The sequence below is a fragment of the Phoenix dactylifera genome, unplaced genomic scaffold (assembly GCF_009389715.1).
Source record: "Phoenix dactylifera cultivar Barhee BC4 unplaced genomic scaffold, palm_55x_up_171113_PBpolish2nd_filt_p 000026F, whole genome shotgun sequence".
Classification (NCBI taxonomy): Eukaryota; Viridiplantae; Streptophyta; class Magnoliopsida; order Arecales; family Arecaceae; genus Phoenix; species Phoenix dactylifera.
The window spans coordinates 1,477,278-1,498,352 of NW_024067667.1; the positions used below are offsets into that span (position 1 = coordinate 1,477,278).

Genomic DNA, 21,075 nt, shown 5'->3' on the forward strand with positions numbered 1-21,075 from the left:
GCATGCATCTCTTGCTATATAACGACATATTTGACCAGTGTATACCACTATTGAGCGTAACTGAAACTAGTTTTTTTCGTGAAAATATACTTGCGCTCCCCATTAAAAATAAAGGAATTTCTTAGACTTTATATGTCTTGATGAATCTTTACCATATCTTTCAAAAAATCATTATAAAAATTCCATGCACCACCCAACAAAATCTATTGATATTTATAAATTCCAAATTTGTATAAAATATATAAAAAACTTTAATTATAAAAAGCAGGCATAAACATCCATTTATTCTCAAATACACATTGTAACACCACCGATGGTAGCACGGTTGAAACGGAGCTAAGATTCCATCAGAGTGGCCCAGATTCAAAATGCGCAAGTGCCGATTAAATACGGAGACTGGATGCCTCCCGCCTGGTTTGCCTGGTGGAGTCGCTATCTGGTCCGCCGGTACTTATGTGATGTTGGTGTGACGTACTCACACGTGGAAGAGGTTGCTACGTTGATGGGATTTCTTCGTAGGTGGAGAGCATATGAGTAAAACTTGTCTACCCGTATCGAACATTCTCCAGCGGAAAGGGACCCAATGAGGGTTGCTATGCGGGTGAGATCCTCCTTACCCTCCTCTTTTTTTTTCGAAAGCTAAAAAAAAAAAAATACACATTGCAACTATATGTATCATCCATTCTTTTAGCTGAATTGTAACATTTATATTTTTTCATGGTGAACTTTTGCTGAGCTTCTTCACCTGCAAGGATGACTCCATAAATCATGATGGTTACAATACTGATTAACCTCAATCGGCTATTGGAGTAAAAATCTGATAGCAATCTATATCAAACACATCAAAATCTCCAAATTGTACTATTTTTTTATCCGAACTAGGTTCGAGGTAAGCTGTTCTCATCCCAACGGTCTTTTTACCAAAAAAGAAAACAAGAATTCAACGGCTCAGATCAACTAGCTCACAGAACGTAGATATAGAAACCACGTGCCTAGCACGTGAAGAATTTAAGTCCTTTTAGATTTAAAAACAGCAGAAGCATCCAAATCCGTTTCTTTTTCTAAAAATCCGTCTTTCCTGACCAATTTAAACCCCAAACCACACCATCTTCACCGTCTTCTTTCTTCTTCGCTTCCTACATCTCTCTCGATTTCATCTCTCCTCGCCATAATAGCCCCGAAGCAAACCCTAGCCCTCACCCTCCCCTCTCCAAATCCCCCAATTCGCATCCAAAACCCTCTGAGAGAATCCAGTCAAGATCTCTCAAACCCTAGAAATCCCCCAACCCACCGAGAACCCTAACACTCAGATCATCATCATCATCACTTTCCATCCCGAAATTCCCCAATTTTTCCCCAAAAATCAATTCTTGCGGGCGATCCTTCCACCAATTTCACCCAAATCCGATCCAATTTTGCCGTTTCCGCTTTCCGATGGGCGCCGGTAGGGTTTGCAAGGGCGGCGCCTCCGCGAGGCCCTCCTCGTCGTCGTCTTCCTTCTCTTTGGCCCCTCAGCCGCCGTCCGAGACTGCCTCCACCTCCGTGACGGAGACGGTGAACGGGTCGCACCAGTTCAAGATCACGGGTTATTCGCTGTCCAAGGGCATGGGGATCGGCAAGTACATCGCGTCGGACACCTTTGCGGTGGGGGGATACGAGTGGGCCATCTACTTCTATCCGGACGGAAAGAGCGTGGAGGACGCGGCGGCGTACGTGTCGCTGTTCATCGCCCTGGCGAGCGAGGGGACCGACGTGCGGGCGCTCTTCGAGCTGACGTTGTTGGACCAGAGCGGGAAGGAGCAGCACAAGGTCCACAGCCACTTTGGGAGGACCCTCGAGGGCGGGCCCTACACCCTCAAGTACCGTGGTAGCATGTGGTGAGTTGAATTGTGGGGGGGTTTCCTTGTGTTTTCTTGATGTCCCTTGTATACATTTGGTTTGATGGATATGGTGCACACTGAATTGTGAATTGGATGTTTTCTTCTTTACGTTAGGATTATTGTGGGAGTTCTTTAAGATTTTATGTGACTTCATTGTTTTTTTTTGGTTATTGGGAAGAGGCTAGATGATTGCGATTTAATTGTGATTGGTTTGTCTCGGGGAGCTCTGCTTCACACAGTGAATGATTATTGTCTAGCTTCTTGTGTTCATTTCTTTGCTATGCATTCAGAGTAACGATTGACTTTTATGGGAGGTAGAGAATATATTTTTGAACCTAAGCATTGGAATGAAAGGTTGAGCTTCCCTTCTCGACGTTTTTAAATGTGTGGCACCCCCCCCCCCCCCCCCCCCCTCTTCCGCCGCCGCCGCCGCCGCCGCCGCCGCCGCCCGACGGCCCTTTTCTTTCTTTTTTTTAAAAAACTGAATGAGTTTAAGGGACTCTCTGCCTTATAGTTTGCTTTTTATTTCATCATTATGTGGCGTACCCCTCAACTAATCAACATCATTTTTGAGTATGTTATTTTGATGTTCCTTTTTCTAAATTAGGAGTTTCATTCCTGTTGGTTAAGGTTTCGATGGATGAAAGGTTATAAAAATCAGTGTCATTTAGTAGTTCCAAATTAAGACTTGAAGTTTAGGAATTTTTTCAATGATCTTCATTCTTCCATTGTGAATTAAATGAAAGTATCAATTGATGATGTTCTACTAATTAGAGTTTGATTATATCATATTATTTCTCTGCTATATAGTGATTATATTCATAACCGATGTTTAATAAGGCAAGACTATAAGTCAGGCAGAAATGATGGCATGGGTTATTAGGTGCTTTAAAGCATGATGTGCTGTAAGATGATTTTAGCAAAATCAGTTGAGAATCAGTGCCTTGGAGTGCATGCTGAAGACCAAATGCTGAGATGATTCCTGAAAGCTTGAGTAAGGCGATTATAGCATGATGTATGTGCTTTTGGAGTAAGCACTCTAAATATCTAAGCTGAATGTTTTTAAGGAGCTTTAGGTTAGGGCAGTTGATATGTATGATGCTTAGTGCTAAGATTGGATTCCTAGGTAAGATATTAGCGATCAGTTGTAAGATAGAGTTTTGTTGTGGAATTAAGGTTTCATGTTTGACAAACCTGATAATTAAACACAAATATTTGTTTAATATGTATGAAGCTATGTTATTAGGTCCATCTGATTTTGTGCCATCACCTAGAATGTTTGGTTCACATAGCAAAAATAATAAGACAGAAAAGAAAGTATTCAAATACTCATGTCCTTGTTTCAAATTTTAATCTGGTCTAAACTGGTACTATGGGTGTATTGGAAATAATAGAAATTTCTTTTTGTTCTTTTGTTTTCTTTTGCTCATCTGGTGAACTGTAAAAATGGGTTAAAGTGCAATACTCCAATTTTGAAGACGTCATTATCTAAATAATGTACATTACTGAGATTATTTAACATGTTTTTTTAAATTATAGCTCTCTCTATTTTATGGGAGATGAAAATTGTCTGAAAGTTTTTGAAAAATCATACTTGGTATGATGGTGTGTGAATTCTTTAGGATTTTGGCTAATACGTAGATTTTGAGTAAGGTAAGCGGTAAAGTTGTTAAATTAAATATATTTATATTATGGATAATTGCATTCTGAAACAAATAATTAATATGACACTATTTTGAATAGATATTCATATTATCCACAATGTTTCGCTTCCAAACAAAACTTTATAGCTTATCCAAATTCTACTGGAATGAGGGAATCTTGTGTGAAGATTCAGAAAACCAGTATGCCAGAATAAATGGGGCTCTTTCCTTACAAATCAAACATTGTTGGACATTTAGGGGATTGATAGCAATGAAACCTATATTTCTGATTGTAATCTGCTTGGTGTTACTGGACTTTATTGCATTTCTCATGGAATGCAAGTAAATGATTTTGGTTTCATATTTTTTAGTTGTCTAGGGCATTTGTTAGTAATTCTTGGGTTGTATTGGGTATGGGAACTTAAAAAGTTATTTCATTTTAAGCAACCTTAGGGGGCGTTTGGTAACCCCAACAGGATCACCATGGTGATCTAAGATCCTCGGTGATCTGAATACTGGGGTGATTTGATCCCCAATGATTTAAGATCAATGTGTTTGGTAGGCAATGGTCCAGTAATTAAAAGTCTTCGAGTATTCATGAGTAATTTGTTTGGTATGATATGGGGATCCAAGATCACCGACCACATAATACTACAAATACCCCTGATATATTTTAGATGGATTTTTTGTGTGTTTTTAACTCTCATGAATAAAAAATGCAAGTCAATATGCTAATTTCTATAATAGCACCATAATTTTGTCACATATTCTACTTTTAGTAGCTCTTATCATATATTTATTAATCATATAAAATATATTATAATAAAATATTAATATATCTATCAATATATTAATTGTTAATATTATTCTATAAAAATATATTTATTACTCCTATAAATTATTAATCTTAAAAAATATCTTATTTTTATTATAGAATTAATATTTTTATTTATAATTATAATAGATTTTTAATACTAATAATTATTTTGATTAGAAAAATAAGGTAAATAGAAATAATATATTAAATATTTTCATTATATAAATGTAAAATATAATAATATATTACTACTATAATTTAAAATTATCCTTCAATAATAATAGGATAATAATATGATTAGTAATATATTATAATATAATATATCATTAATATAATATATAATATCAATATAATGTTATATATATATAGTATTGACATAATATATTGATGGTATATTGAGGGGTATTTTTGTCTTTAATTTTCAATTCAGGATCACTGCTCTGGGGTGATCTTGGATTTCCGACCTCAAGGACGGGTATCCCATCACCGAGTTGGGCGGTGATGGGAGGAGTGGAGGTGATTTACAATCACCGCCATGTAGGATCACCGTGGTGCAACCAAACGCGGTGATCTCATCACCTCCACTCACATCATCCTTGATCCTGGGACGATCATCCCATACCAAATGCTCCCTTATAGTACTCCATCATCAACCACTTGGAATTGGTAGTATGAGATTCTAGTTCCATATTTTCCAGTGATATTAGGATCTTAGGAATAATGCTTGGACTGAATTGGCTATTAGAACTTCAAAAATTCCATCTAAAGAAGCTCATATGATATTGCTGTTAACCGTGATTTTTTTTGAACAAATTTTTATTTCAGTTTAATTATCACTAACATATGAGAGGAGAAAGCCATAAGTAGAAATATATTTGGTTCAGTCTGTGATTTGACATTTGAATGAAGAGAAAGATGTAAACAGAAATAGATATTTTTCTATGATCTATAATGCGGCATTCCGATGCTTGCATCATTCAACATATTATCACTCTTCGATTGTTTAATTTATTTCTTAGCATGCATGTGGTTTTTCAACTTTTGTAATCCTTCAAAAATAAAGTATTGAATTGATTCAAATACCACGAATGTACTGTCCTTCTTGATGACAAAAATCAACCTCTGATATGTTAGATGTCATCTATTTGAATTTTTTTTTCAGTAGTACTGTGATATGACAAGGTTGTATCTAATTCTGACCTTGCTGAGATATATTACTAGTATTGAGGGTCACATATTTTAATTTTCAAGCTATAATGTTTCTATTCTGTTTTGTATCTTAGATAGGTGACATGATGATCAACACGTCTTTTGATATTGTCTTTGTGCTAAGTAATTTCTCTAATAGTTTAGGTTCTTCTATTGTCCTTGTTGTTTCTGTGATTTCTATTCTATGTTTTTCTTTCTTCGCACGCATGTTTGCATCTAACATATTGACAAAGCTTATTACATTTTTTATTGAATCATGCAGGGGTTATAAGCGGTTTTTCAAAAGAACTAGCTTGGAGGCATCTGATTATCTTAAAGATGATTGCCTATCAGTTAGTTGTAGTGTTGGTGTTGTTAGGTCACGTACGGAAGGACCAAAGATCTACACCATTCCAGTACCACCCTCTAACATAGCTCAGCATTTTGGTCAGCTTCTGGAAAGTGGAAAGGGAACTGATGTAGCTTTTGAAGTTGATGGGGAGATCTTTTCTGCTCACAAATTGGTGCTTGCAGCTAGGTCACCTGTGTTCAGGGCACAACTTTTTGGTCCAATGAAGGACCGTAACATGCAGTGCATAAAGGTTGAGGATATGGAGGCCCCCATTTTTAAGGTTGGTCAATAGTCAATCCCTCTAAATTTGTGTAATAATTCAAGTTATTATCATGGTTTTATTGCATTGTTCTTTTGTTGCTATGTGGGGTTGCACTAATTTAGCTCATTTGCTATATAACTTATGCCTCATATAAATTCTATTTTGTTCATCTAGTTAATTTTGTCTTCCACTAGGTTCTTTCCTATTAACTATGGAGTGTTTCTTTCTGGTTGCATGACCTTTAATTGAGAATTGAATTAAACAATTAGTAGATTTGCTTCATGCTAGTTAGCTTGCAGGTTTTATGGCACGCCTCTCTCTTCTAGAAGTTGCCTTGATTGAGAATTGAATAGCAGCAGGGGGTTGATGCCAGGCGGAGATATGGATTTAGAAAGTTCTCAAACTTTGATAAAGCTGACCTTGTGCTGATGGGATAAGATTTCCAGTTAAGGTTCAGTTTGTTATGTTATTAATGTTGCCTGGAGATTGCATTAGTTATTTCTGTGAATCTTGACTTACAGAGGCCAGCTTAGGGATGCATAAATAATTACATGTGTTTGTCTGTGTAACAGGCAAGAAAAAGGAAGAAGAAAATTTCACCCGGTAGTGGTTTGTGAAAATTTTAGTTAGACCATTTATTGGTTCAACAATTAAACAATATGGTTTGAATAGCTAGGGTGATTTAAGGTGATTTACGGTTTGAATGGATGCTGTAATTGCAGATGATTGTTATTGTCATGACTGTGGTCACGTCAAATGGAGAATTTAATTGCAACCCTATTTATTGCTTTTCTTGCAGGCTTTACTTCATTTCATATACTGGGATTCACTTCCTGACATGGAAGAGCTCACTGGCCTGAACACAAAATGGGCATCCACATTAATGGCTCAGCATTTGCTTGCAGCGGCGGACCGTTATGCGTTGGAGAGGCTTAAGTCACTCTGTGAAGTCAAGCTATGTGAGGATGTTGCCATAAATACAGTTGCTACCACTTTAGCATTGGCTGAGCAGCACCATTGTTTTCAGCTTAAAGCTGTTTGTCTCAAATTTATTGCATTACCTGAAAATCTCAGAGGTAAGGTATATCTTTTTCATTTTTTGTGTTTTTTTCTTAATGCATGTGAATGTAGACATGTTTGTGAATATACTATTAAATGGTCCAAATGCTTGAATTAATTTGAAAAACCTGCTTTTGTATTGTTGCACATTTCCAAATTTTGTGATTATGTATTTTGTGATTATAATTCTTGAATTTTTTTTAACAAGAAAAACCTACTTTATATTTTTGGTAATTGGGGACAACATATGTAAAACTGAAGATACATGCAGGGAGTATATGTTTTATGCTTACCATTCCTGCTGCCTGTTTTCTACAGAAAAACTGCTCTTATTTTCGTGGCATTTCAGATGCAGTGAGTATCAACTTGAATTGCACAGACAATGGAAAATAAATTTCATTGTTATTTAATTATTTATGGTGTTGAAGATAGCAGTGTACTTGCAGATGTGCAACTAAATGCTTGCACATGACATCAAGCATGACAGTAACTAAGAGCATGTCAATGTACCTTCTCATTCTTATGATACCTTAACAAATGGCAAATTACTTTGTTTGGTTGGATATGCATATCCCGATTGTAAAGAATTAATTTTCTCTGGTCTTCCACTGGCCGTTGCATCATCTAGTGGCTTTGTTCATCATGTTTGGTCAAAAATTCATCTCCCTCTCTTAGTGTCTCACAACCCTTTAATTTCCTGAAAGGTGCTTGATCTTGTTATCCAATTTTGGTTAATTCTCGTTCAGAGCTTATTGTTGATATTCGTGATTCATCACTGGTAGTGATTTTCATTAAAAGCAATGATTTCTTCATTAGCTTATAGTATGTTACTTCATATGTGGTGGCTTTACTGTAGTTGAAAATTTCTAATAAATTGTTGAAGTAGTCTCTATTAAATAGCATGACATTGGCAACCTTGGCTGTGTTATCTAACAATTAATAGCTTCTATCAATCCTATCAAGTACCTTAAAAGGTATCTCGTTAGAAATACATGCTCTTGAAGCAAGGAATCTCTCTCTTTTTTTTAATTAATTTGAAACACTCTTGATATTGTATTCTGGATATGCCTTTTATCTTGTCACAAACGGTATGCTCCTGATTTTTCCTCGTAGCTCTTAAGCTAGAAGAATGGGCCATTGGTTATGCTTTTTTCTCTTTTTTTTTCTTTTAGCGGGAAGGGGGGGAGGGCGCTGTACCTGTAATCTCTCAATAGTATGGGAATACCGTGCAGACATTCTGTTTCATAATTTGATGTCTAATTCATGTTTTGTCAAGTAATTGATCCTTGAAAATAATTTGATATCTAATTATGACCATGCATTTAGATAGGAAGATGTACACAAATTGCATGCTTCTAAATAATTCGTTTTTTTATGATATCAAATTAATATCATTGTGAATAAGCAAAATTCTATGTGAAAAACTCATGCTTTATACTACAAAATATTTATAAATTATGTAATATGTGTATGGTTCATCTCTCATGTATGTAAAAAAAACAAATTTCCATTTTATATTTAAAAGTATACTTGTGTATGTGGAATGACTGTGGTTTGGCGGCAGCCATAAAATACAACAGGAAAGTTTAGTTTGGCCTATTCATTAACCATTTATTTGAATAGATACTTGATCATTAATACCGAAAGAGTAAGCCAAGTCCCTATTCTTGGTCTCTCTTCTTGCATTTTGTCCACCTCATGTACCTCTCGCCCATCATGTTCATCCTTGCCATTCTGTAGCATGGAGTTAATGAGTCAATATGGATCTAGGTATATCTTGACCAATAGATGAAATCTTGGTTAGTTTCAAGTGTAGAGTCTGAACCTATATCGGTTCGATTTGCTCAATTGGCGTCAAATCTATGTAAATCAAAGCTTGATTTGAGAAGTTGGACTGCTCTCTACCCCCCCCCCCCCCCCCCTCCCAAAAAACAACAACAACCATCCAACAAGGACTTTGGACCTCCCTTCTTGGAATCCTTGAACCTTCCTTCTTCCCTCATGGCGATGATCCTTTTATTGCCACAACTCCCTAATCTACTCCGCCACGGCCAACCAACTCCTCTCCAACTCCCCTCCGGACCTTCCCCTCCTCTCCCACATGGCCCTTGACTCCTACATCATCTCCACCCCCCTCTTTGCCCATATCATCTCCTCTCCCTCTCGCTCTCCCGCCTCCTTCCCCTCTCCAATTACCCTTTCTATCCTCTGTCATGCCTCGAACCCAGAGCGTAACAAATGCCGCATACCTATATAGTGGACCATATAAGCATGCAAGGCTACAGATTATATCAAAGCAATAATAATTTCTAAAATATATTTATTCAAGAACTTATCCAAATAGTTCTTACAATAGTTCCAAAGTGACACAAGTCAATATTTGCTAACTATTAACATAAATCAAATAAAATATTCTAACTGGTCTAACTAAAACTCTACTAATTGAAAGTATCTTCAAAGGAACTAGCACACTCCCCAAGTCTCGAGCAATTATGCATTCGGATTTGAAAAATAGAGAAAACATAATAATGAGCTATACTAGCCCGATAAGCAATGTAACACCCCAAAGTTGGTCAAAACATGCCAAAAAATTAGTTAAAAGCACAAAATATTGACTGAAAAATAAATCATTTCTCGATTAATGCATATTTCTTTTTTGAAGTATACTATTGTTTTCACAAAGAAATATCAGAAACTAGATATTAGGCTATGACCGTGTAACCTAGTGGCATTGGTCAGAATGCACAAGGTGCCAAATACCACTATTATTAACCACCGGTGATACAGTGTCCCAAATATCACTATTCTAGTAACTAGTGGTGCAGTGTCGAAACCAATTTCTCACAGATTACAAGTCGACAGGGCCAACAAATAATCTCTATTGGTGGGCCAGATCATAGCCATGCTAAGAATGCACATATATATATATATATACAAAACAAATTTTGCCCAGTCACATTTTTCAAATTTCAAAGCATAACACAACATATTTTAAAATAATTACTATCATAATATCAACATGCCTGACCCATTTAACCAAGTATAAAATAAATATCATAATCAATATTTAATCAAACAATTATCATTTTGCCAAAACTTCAAAAAATACGCTTTGAAACATTTTGTTACTTACCTCTTATTACTTCAGAATCTCACTCCAATTAGATGGGTTAGGTTCGCCTGCTTTAATATCATTAAAATATAATTAATTTTTATTAATATCTTAAAAACCAAGCAAAATCAAAATTAAAATACTAATGGAGATACAGCCTCATGCCCAAATCAGATCGGTCAGGTGATAGTACACGACTGCCCAGGTGGGTCCAAGTAAGGAGAATTCAACTAGTCAAGTAAAAGTCAATAGTGGCCAAATTTCGAAAGATCTAGCTGGGGCTGAAGTATTGGGCTGCTCTACTATCCGGATATTGGAGTAGTTTAGGGTCTCCAAACTGGGTCAACTTGGATCCGAGCAAGAAAGAGAGCAAAGCTTACACTAGGATCCTTAAGTCTATCTAGGGAGAAAAAGTTCTGTAAAGAGAGAAAAAAGAGCAGAAGATAAGAGAGAGACAAACGAGGTAGAGAGACTGAGAAACAAGAGAGAATATAGATTGAGGAGAGAGGAAGATAGAAGAGAAGAGGGAAGAGGGAAGAGAGAAAAACTCTCTCCTCTCTTCACGAACAGCTGCTCCTTCCTCTTTTATCCACGACAGTCGTAGCCCCGACCAACCGATGGTCGGCGGCGGCGAAAAAGAAGACAAGGAAGACCGGAATAGCGCACTCCTGTTTTGACGATTTTCAGGTGATTCATCGGCTCCAATCACGGCGTGCAAGGCCAGAAACAACAGAGAAGAAAGAGGAAGAGACTTACCTCGGTCCGGCGAGGCGCTCCGGCGACTAATCGAGGAAGAAGGATCCGAAAGAGAGCTCGAAATTGATGGCTTAATCTTGAGTGAATTCGAAGGAGAAGGAAGAGGATTTTAAATAACTGATCCCAGGCCTTATTCGGTTGATCTCCGGATTGCAATGAACTCCCGACTCATCGTGATCGGGGAGGAAGAAGACTCCAGCCAAAGTCTTCTTCTCGGTGCCCTCACGTGTGGCCCAAGTTAGGTGGCTAGGATGGTCAAGTGGACCGAGCCCAATCCAGGGTCTCACATCCCCTCTCGTTCCTCGCCCTCCTCCGCCTCCTCTCCCTACCACTACGAACGGCCTCCCTCCGCCCTCCACCTTCTTGCTGCCTTCACTGGCTGCTGCGATGCCCCCCTTGAAGCCCTTGCCCTCAACCTCCTTGTCACTGCCGTCTATCACACTCGCCACCATGACCTTGCCCTCCATGTCTTCGCTGACTTTGGCGCCATGCATGGCCTCTTGGATGCTGGCCACCTCAATGTTGCTGTCCACCTCTTCTACTCCGTGCTCTGCCGCATCTCCTAGAAAGGCTGCAATGCCGACATCGTCGTCTACCCCACCCTCCTCGAGGCTCTCTGCCTTCCGGCTGAATCACTGAGGTCGAGCACCTCCTCTTCAAGGTCCTCTTGAAAGGGCTCTGGTATCCCCAGTGATGCTGCATGTTCTGGTCGCCGAAAGCTCCAAGGGCAGAGCTTGGAGAAGAGGACTATCGGCAAGGTTGGTAAGGGCGGTGGCAGCAATCTTGGTGTCAAGGGAGGCAGCTCCTCCTATTTTTTTTAAAAAAAGAGTAAGCTAAATATGCTTTCTGTTGTCAGAAATTTGAAAAAACAGAAAATGAATGCATGTTTCCATTTTCTTCTTAAAAAAAGTGACAAAGATGCTAAACACAGCTTTAATTTAACAATTTATTTTGTTATGCTTGGGACCCAAAATAAATTCTCACATCCAGATTTCTGGCTAGTCACATCTAAAACATTAAAGTTTGGACAACATGCTAACTAAAAGATACTAGAATATTAAGTTGGTTTTCTATGTTTTTATGGAAATTTATGTCCAATAATCTCTGCTAACTATCCCATTGTGTTTATCAGTGATTGGAGACTTTGCTATATTTTCTTATTTATTTATTTTGGAATAATAGGATGCTTGGCCTTTCTAGACATTGTAGAATACGTTGGTACATGCCATAGCCCATATGTCCACCCTTGCCATCAAAATTGGCACACAAGTTATGTAACACAAAAGATCTATGGATGTTACAAGTAATTTACTCTGCATCATTTTCATGTGTCCTTATGCTGGTTGCATCCTGTCATTTTCATTCCTTTTTTATAGTTTCTTTTATTATTCTTAGTGATTGCTAAGGTGCAAAGATTTTTTTGTAATGCAGTGAGAGTGAAACTTGTTATCTCTTTGAGCATGCTATGGAAGACAGTTATAGGATAATATTCCAATGGGCTATTCTAGGTTCATTATTGTTCCAAGTGTCGAGAAGTTTGACATCAAATAACTTCTAGTTAAACTTCTCTGTGTTGCCATAGACTTTGCTATATAACTTGTTATAAGAACTGATCCGATTTTATGACCTGGACAAATTCTAAATTTTGATTTTTTTGTTGTTTCTGCAAAACAATATTAATCCTTCAATGCCATGGAGACTGTTAACACATGATGCATAAGAATCGCTTAAACTCAAGGCTAAAATCCTCGTGTTCTTACTTTGTTTGTATCAGAAATGCTGGGGCACTCTTAATAGGTGTTATGTATTGGAGGACATGAGTCTAGAAAAAATTTTGGTTATTGCAGGAGGCACTACTCAGCATTCTGATTCCGTATTTTTTTTATTGACTAATTATGTGGAAGATCTTATGCAAGACTCTACTGTGGCGATGAATTAATTTCATTGGCAGTGTGGCTCGTGACAAATTCATTTACCGGTATATTCTATTATTTTTTGGTTCCATGGATGTCTTACCTGTAACTGTATGCCAGCATGATTATCCAGTTGTGCTGGCCAAGGTCAAGTTTTGGCCGGAACTGTTCCATTTCAGCTGAGACCTGATCTGAACTGACCCAAATTTTTGATTCTGGTCAGTCTAAACTGGTTTTGGCCTGTTTTTTCTAGTTTTTGGCCAAAACTAACCTGAAATTGGCCACATCGCTTTTTTTTTTGGTTTAATAAGAAAGTATGTTTAATGCCTTCTTTCATTCTCTTTTTCTTTGAATTTCTTTACTAATTAGAAGACATTATGTGTTGGCCTTTTTCTTTTTACTTTACTCAGATGGGTGATTAAAATGAACTTAAAATGAATTAAAGTGAAATATGTTTAGGTGATTTATTTACAATAGCATTCTTAGATTTATTTACAATAGCATTCTTGGATTGGATTCTTGTTGGTTTGGTGGCTAGTTATATGAAATGGAATAATGTCTTTCGATTAGTTTTTCATGGCATAGTTGGGTTATTTGTTTTATATTCTTGTGGTATTGAATGGGTATATGTAATTAATTCCATACTATTGTGTATTTTCTAATTTATGTTTGATACAGTGATATATGATAGTATACCAAATAAATCAATGCATTATTATGATCTATTTGATGCATTTAACATCTGACATATACCTGAATGTATAGTACAACATACATATTTACACTCAAATTAAATAGCTCATTGGCTGGCGAATTTTGTGTGACATCACCGGACTAATCAAGACTGAAATATTTTAGATCTAATCTAAAACTATCCAGATGACATAAATTGCGATCTTGCTTAACTCAAAAACCAAAAAACTGATTTGAAATAGCTTGCTTTGATCTTTTTTTATGTTTTCTTTAAAATTTTTGCTGATTTATTGGGCGAAAATCTGAAACTCAGAGTGAAACTGCCAAAACGGAAACTCTACCCAGGGTGCCAAAACAGAAACAGAAACCTAGTTTTAAATCCTTGGTGTTGGCTTTGACTCATAAGAAATCCATTGCTCACTACCTATCTCTATCTGGGCCTTTATTGTGTCTAAAGTTTGTGTTGTCCACATGTTAATTATTATTTGAATCAGGGGAATAATATTTTCTTACCTATGAAAGGAACATCCTTGGGTAGGTCTGTTGGGGTGTCTAATATAGTAAGATATATATCATTCACCTATCATCTACAAAAGGAATTTGAATGTCCTGATTTGAATTCCATGTATTTGATATGAGATTCATGTAGAATGCTGGAATTAACATTTAGGATCAAATCACATCTGTATTGTAAAATCCATATATGCTTAAGAGGTGATTTGCTGGCGATAACTGCAGTTTTGGCCCTTGGGTACCCTTTGTCACAATACGCATCCTATGAGTGATCTCCATGACAGATTAGCCGTGTTAATGGGCCATCCGTTTCTTGCTTATGAGTGGGCTTAGTAATTATGGTGTGACCATTGCTAAGTTACAAGTTTTTTGTCCTATACTTGTCACAAGTAAAATCACATTTTATTCTTAATGTGCTAGATGCCTGAAAATCATCTCAAGCCACATAGTATTTCGGGACCATTGAGGTTAATCATTTGCTTTGATCTGCATCAACAAAGATGGAAAATATCATGAAAATCTTCATCTGGAGTTGGTACTCATGCTGAGAAAACAAGATTCTGCAGGTCATTGTCTGACCATGCTTTTAGAGATAACTTGTTTTGGACGAGTCTGATTTTGTTCCTTACATATGCCAAGAAAGATTAGTAATTGGTCATTTTACAGAGTGAATCTTTTATATTTCCACATAATCTTACTCTTGGTCCCCTGTATGCCTGCACTCTATACAGATTGCATGAACCTCAATATGATTATGGTGTTTGCACCTTGTTTCAGTAAATGTCATGAATTTCTCTATATGTTTGCATAAATACTGCTTTGCTAATGAGGTGGGATGAGCACTCTCTCTATCCGACGCCTATCCAAATGACACTGCACTCCACCTAATGGGTTATTATAGACCTTCAAATTGGGATAACTACATCAAGCAACTTGTTTCCAATGTGGAGTTCCTTACATGTGCACCTTTATATGGGTGCATGTTTTTTAATTTGTTTGAGTAAACATTTCATGCTAGATCACCATGTCGCTTGTAGTGATTGCACTAGTTTTCTGATTTTAGAAAACCCTTTATGGATCAGGCTTTCATTTCATATATAAAGCTATCCTCCTCTGAAGAGCCAACTTTTTTCTTGCTTAGCAATCTACATGATTATATTCCCTTTTTTAACGCCGTGGTCTTTTTTTTTTTTTTTATTTCCACGTATGCAGCAGGACATCATCGAGGATTTTCCTTTTTTCTTTTTTTCCTTTTCTGGCTGTTAGAAAGCAACTATTGTTTGAAGCTCTATAACCAAGTGCAATATAATACCAGAAAACAGTGAATACTAATTCCACTTTATCAAAAATTTTATCCAATCCAATTAATATCTGCCAGCAGAGTATGAGTTCGCACACACACAGCATACTACTTGTGCATCGAGAACCATTGTTTGAGTGAAACAACTCAATATCTTAGTTTCTTGCAAACAGTTCCTGTTGATGACAAGTTCAAGTGCTGATTATTGATGAGGTTATTGGTTTTGCAGCTGTGATGCAGACTGATGGGTTCGAGTATTTGAGAGTCAGTTGCCCCTCTATCTTGACAGAGCTCCTGGAATATGTGGCCAGAGTGGGAGAGCATTCTGTCATTCCTTGCACATTTGCAAATGACGCGCTTGATGGCAGTGATGCCAACGGAAGGCGTGTCAAGCCCCGGATATAACATAGTAATAGCGTTCTTCCCGTGCCAGAAGCGGTTTATTGGAAACTCTCTACTTTTAATATGCCTTTCTTTATGTAAAGAGTTTTTGGGTGGTGGTCTTTCTAGTGTCATGATATCTTCATTGTAGTCCTCAACTCTGTACCTTCATTAATTGCCTGTGTCAGTGAAAACATGCTAATGATGTATTTCATTAACAAGTTTACTCAATGTTCTGCAGCATGACATCATGCTCTGGTTTGGTATACTTTTGTTCTGCAAAGTGCCCTAAATAGATGGGATTGCATGTGCTTCTTCCATGCAATGTATCTGAGTACCCTGTCAATCTAATGTGGAGTTGGTTTCAAATATAACCATTCTGAGATTTCTATGGTTATTGGCAATAGGGTTTTATTTTGAGGGCTTGTTAATTGATCGGGAGCTGTCTTGTTAGCCTGTATAACGTAGAGAGGCTCTTGCTAGTTGCTTATGATAATAATATTATTAGTATATTTTTTTATTTTGCATGATAAGTAAAATTTTTCATATTTATTTTATTTTATTATTTATTTTATATATATATATATATATATATATATATATCTAAAATGAAGGCTCTAAATTTTTTCCGTATTTCACATTATCATCAATGATCATTAGTGGTAAAAACTAAACACTCAAGACTAGAGAAAACCATAGGCTATATGGTTTCTACAATGAGGGTGTCGAGCTTTCTAGTTGTCATAGTAGTCTATATTAATAAAGTTAATATTATTGTACTTGATAATTATTAAAGTTCATTGTTTAATATGTAATAGATATAAGTATTAATATGTTAGGTTATTATTAAAGTTTATTGCTTAACATGTAATAGAATTTTAACTGTTGAAACTTTCTATTTATTAGAATTTATTATATCATATACTATATTTAAAAATTAATTAAAAAAGTTACTGTACTTTACATATTGTGCATGGTTGATATTCATGACATAAGTATTAATGATTGGTGTTTTTGCACAAAAGTTCAAACTTATCTACAATTTTTCGTTTGTCATGTGGATGTGGATACTAATGATGAGATTTTGCTGGATAATTATTAAAGTTTATTATTTAATATTTAATAAAAATTTCACTAGCCCTCCTATAATTTATAAGTAATTGAAATATTTTTCAAAATAGCATGACAATGTGTTAGATGTCATTTTAAGTTGATATCATGATGTATTAAATTAAAGATATTAGTTATATAATCAATCTCTATTTAGATAGCATGACTATATTTAGTTATATATCATGATGTTATTAAGTTAAGGATATGTGTTAGATGCACTAACTGGGAAGTGGCATCAAGTCTCTATAAATAGAGAGCCTTGTCCCAGATTTTGGTATGCAATTTTCATTTCTTTTCCCACTTTAAGCAATTCTGTCAGGACGCGTATTTTTTTTTAGTTTCTAAAATAGTTTTCTGGAGAGTTCTTGAAATCTCTTTAGAATTGCTATCTACAGAAATTTCCTAAGGCTTTGTTGTATTCTGGGGGTGATTTGCTAGGAATATGTTAGCAAAGTCTTTGGAGTAGGGGCAAATATCATCTTAAAGAAAGCGATTTTACGCACTTCAAAGTCTTGAATTGTTCTACAATTTTTTTTTTTATTTTCTTGTTTGAACCCACTTTCCTCAACATTTTTAAGATGATATTTGCAATGGCTTTTGAATCAGATACTACCTTCAAAGTCATGAATCAAGATTTCATCAAGTTAGATTGATTTGATGGAATCAATTTCACTCACTGGAAAGACAGGATGATATTTCTTCTTACTGCACTGAAAATCGCTTTATTAGATCCAAGTCTATAGCCAATTCCTCCTGAAACTCCACAAGATTCTGATCAAGTTAAAAAAAAGAACAAAAGAAGTGAGAGGATGATGAATTTGTTTATCGAGGCCACATTTTGAACGCATTGTCTATTCGTCTCTAGGATCTCCGTCTCTCTAAAATCTCTGCAAAAAATTTGGAAAGCATTGGAGAAGTATACAACTAACAAGCAGGGTACTGACAAATTTCTGATTATAAAATATTTTGAATTTAAGATGGCTAATAACATACCAATCATGGATCAAGTGCATGAATTGCATGTTTTGGTTTGTAGGCTCTGTGATCTTAAAATTATTATTCCTGAGTCACTTCAAATGGGGGCAATTATTGTAAAACTTCCTCCCACTTGGAATGATTATAGGAAGAAATTTCTGCATATGACAGAAGATTTCAATATAGAGCAAATACAAAAGCATCTTAAGAATTGAAGAAGAAACTAGAAAACATGATGTTGTGTATCTGAATTCTAACGTGACTTGCGTTAGTGAAAATGGGTCTAACAAAAACCAAAGAAGTCAGAAAATGTTCAAAGTGCAAAAGAAAGGTTCTGGCTTCAATAAGAATAGCAATCCCAACAAAAGGAATAAAATTTGTTATCATTGTGGAAAGAAAGGGCACTATATTCGTGAGTGTAGGCATTGTCACAATGAAAAAAAAGTCAGTCCAGGTTCAGCCAACAATGAAAGCAATGCAAACATGGTGAAAGAAGAGATCAAAGATCTTGTTGCTATGGTTTTTGTAATACAAATTAGTATGATTGCAGAAATACGTATGACAACGGCCAACAAGTCGTCTGAGTGGTGGCTTAACTCCAGCGCTACAATTCATGTTTGCAATAACAGAACTCAATTCAAGAGTTATGAAGGTGTTGTTGTTGGCCAAGAAGTACTAATGAGAAATTACAACCTTGCAAAAGTCCTTGGAAAAGGAACTGTTAAACTTCAATTTACTTCTGAAAAGAAACTGACTTTGTTAAAAGTCTTGCATGTTCCAGAAATTAGGAAAAATCTTGTATCTACTAGTCTGTTACGTAAGAAAGGCTTTAAAGTTGTTCTAAAGTCTGATAAGGTGGTCCTTTCTAAGAATGGGATTTTTGTTGGGAAGGGTTATTCTTGTAAGATATGTTTAAACTCAGTCTTAATAATATTAATAAAGTATCGCCACATTCTGCTTATATTGTATATTCTGGTTCTTTATGGCATGCTAGACAAGCACATTTAAATTTTAAGTCATTACATTTTATGCATAAGCATAGATACATTTCCTATATGAATAAAGACAATAATAAGTGCGAAATATGCATTCAAGCAAAAATCACTAAGAAGCATTTTCCCAAGTTGGAAAGAAACACTCAAATATTGGAATTGATACATTCTGATATTTGTGAATTGAATGGAATTCTAACAAGAGGTGGCAAATAGTACTTTATAACATTTATAGATGATTGCTCGAGATTCTTTAAATGTTATATAACAGAAGTAGAAAATCAGAAGGAAAAAAAAATTAAAATTCTTTGCAATGATAGAGGTGGAGAATACTTTCCTAATGAATTTTCTGTTTATTTTGAAGAGCATGTATAAACACCAAAAATCAGCACCATATATACTCAACAAAACAGTTTGGCTGAAAGAAAAAATAAAACTTTAATTGATATGGTTAATGCAATGATTTTAAATGCTAAGTTATCTTTCTATCTTTGATTTTGTTTGAGGCAACCAATCTCAATGGGGAAAAACATACGAGTTTCTAGATTTCTGATATTCTGGTGTAGACCCAAGATGAGAGCATAGAAAGCCACCTGCTATGCACAAAGACCCATTTTTTAAAAGCCTTGGTTAATGATACATGCATGAAGGGCTCATTTGATTTGCGGGAAATATTTTCCCTCATAGAAATATGATTCCTGGGAAGCGGATTTCTGAGAAGAGGATACCTAAAAAAGTACTTTTGGCATATTTGGCTGACCATGAAAAAGTGATAGATTTTTAGAGTGCTTATGTTTGGTTGACCATCCACTTTTCTGAAAAAGTTATATGTAATTCCTATTATATCCTTAATAAAAATTAAGTCTTTAATACTTTGGATCAAATAAGGATCCTTGATTTGATGCTTAGATTCACAAACCCGTCCCTCCTATATAAGATCAAGAAGGCTCACGGTGATAGCTGAAGGGCTTTTTTGGGAAAAAAAATAAAAATATTTCGATTTCCGGCTCACGGAAAAGTAACTTTTCCATCTTTCTTATGGAAAAGACTTTTCCATGAAACATAAAAATCATATTCTCATGGAACTATAACTTTTCTGTCTCTCTCCTTTGAAAACTCCAACTAAACAAGAGGCATCTCTTTACTTCTCGTTGACCACACTTTCCCTCTTTTCCCGCGAACCAAACGAGCTCGAAATGAAACTTTGTATTCTTCTGAGGCTGGGTCAATCTAGATGACTGGGTGGCTTTCCATGTAAAAAAGCGCTCGGAGTTTGGAGGATGCCAGGTGCGACCGAGGACCCTAGCTGCATCAATTTGCATGCAGCAGAGTGGAACTTCCCCTGAACACTTGGCATGCTGAACTGATGGCAACTTAGAGCACCAACATGTTGAAGGGAGTGGCAGCTAAGGAGGCGAATCTTTAATCAATCTGTCGTCGGTGCCAAGCTCAGAGCGCATAGAAAGGTATTACCTATGCGATGCGTATTTTGGGTGCAGATCGTGTTCTCCTCGAGGAGGACTCAACCATGGTGATCGAGTAGATTTAGGATCGGGGGCACGACACCGGTGGGATGCAACTATTCCACGACATCTGCAGTCTTTTGGAAGAGTATGCCTTCTTTCGGATTACTCATGTCTATAGAGAGGCGAACAATGCTGCAGACTGAGTGGCATCCCTTGCAGCTCATTACTCTGAAAGTTTTATTTCAACGAATCATGCGTCAGTTCCTTCTCCTTTGCACTATTTTCTTTCTTCTGATTTTATAGGCTGCACCCAGACTCGTTGGATGTGAGCCGCGTTATACCAAAAAAAAAAAAAGCGCTCCCAAACACATGTTACAGAAATACTGAGGACTCGTTTGGTTCACTGAAAGGAAAGAAAAGAAAGTGATCAACAAAAAAACAAAAAAAAACCTCTTATTTGGTTAGAATTTTCAAAGAAGAGATGAAAAAGTAGCATTTCCATAGAAATTAGATTTCTATATTTTATGAAAAAAAAATCTTGAGAAACGTAAAAAAGCTATTTTTCCACTTGTTGGAAATTGATTTTTTTTTCCAAAACTACACTTAAGCCATTAAAATCCATAGATAAAGTATATCTCTTTATTCAAAATATAATAGATA

At 36.2% G+C, this 21,075-nt stretch overlaps 1 protein-coding gene across 4 annotated transcripts; it reads left to right on the forward strand.

The window, feature by feature from the left end:
- The first annotated feature begins 1,060 nt into the window (after positions 1-1,060).
- On the forward strand, positions 1,061-16,206 carry LOC103720364 (BTB/POZ and MATH domain-containing protein 1-like). Of its 4 annotated transcripts, XR_003388129.2 has the most exons (5): positions 1,061-1,877; positions 5,812-6,160; positions 6,942-7,223; positions 14,609-14,754; positions 15,718-15,845. XR_003388129.2 is itself a non-coding variant. In XM_008810030.4 (4 exons), the coding sequence occupies exons 1-4, from the start codon at positions 1,435-1,437 to the stop codon at positions 15,721-15,723; spliced, it is 1,080 nt and encodes a 359-aa protein (XP_008808252.1). In that variant the 5' UTR covers positions 1,062-1,434; the 3' UTR covers positions 15,724-16,206. The 4 variants fall into 4 exon arrangements, 3 of the variants coding, with proteins under 3 accessions (XP_008808252.1, XP_026665518.1, XP_008808250.1); XM_008810030.4 differs by lacking the exon at positions 14,609-14,754 and having other exon boundaries at positions 1,062-1,877; positions 15,718-16,206; XM_026809717.2 differs by lacking the exon at positions 15,718-15,845 and having other exon boundaries at positions 1,062-1,877; positions 6,942-7,218.
- The last annotated feature ends 4,869 nt before the right edge of the window (positions 16,207-21,075 follow it).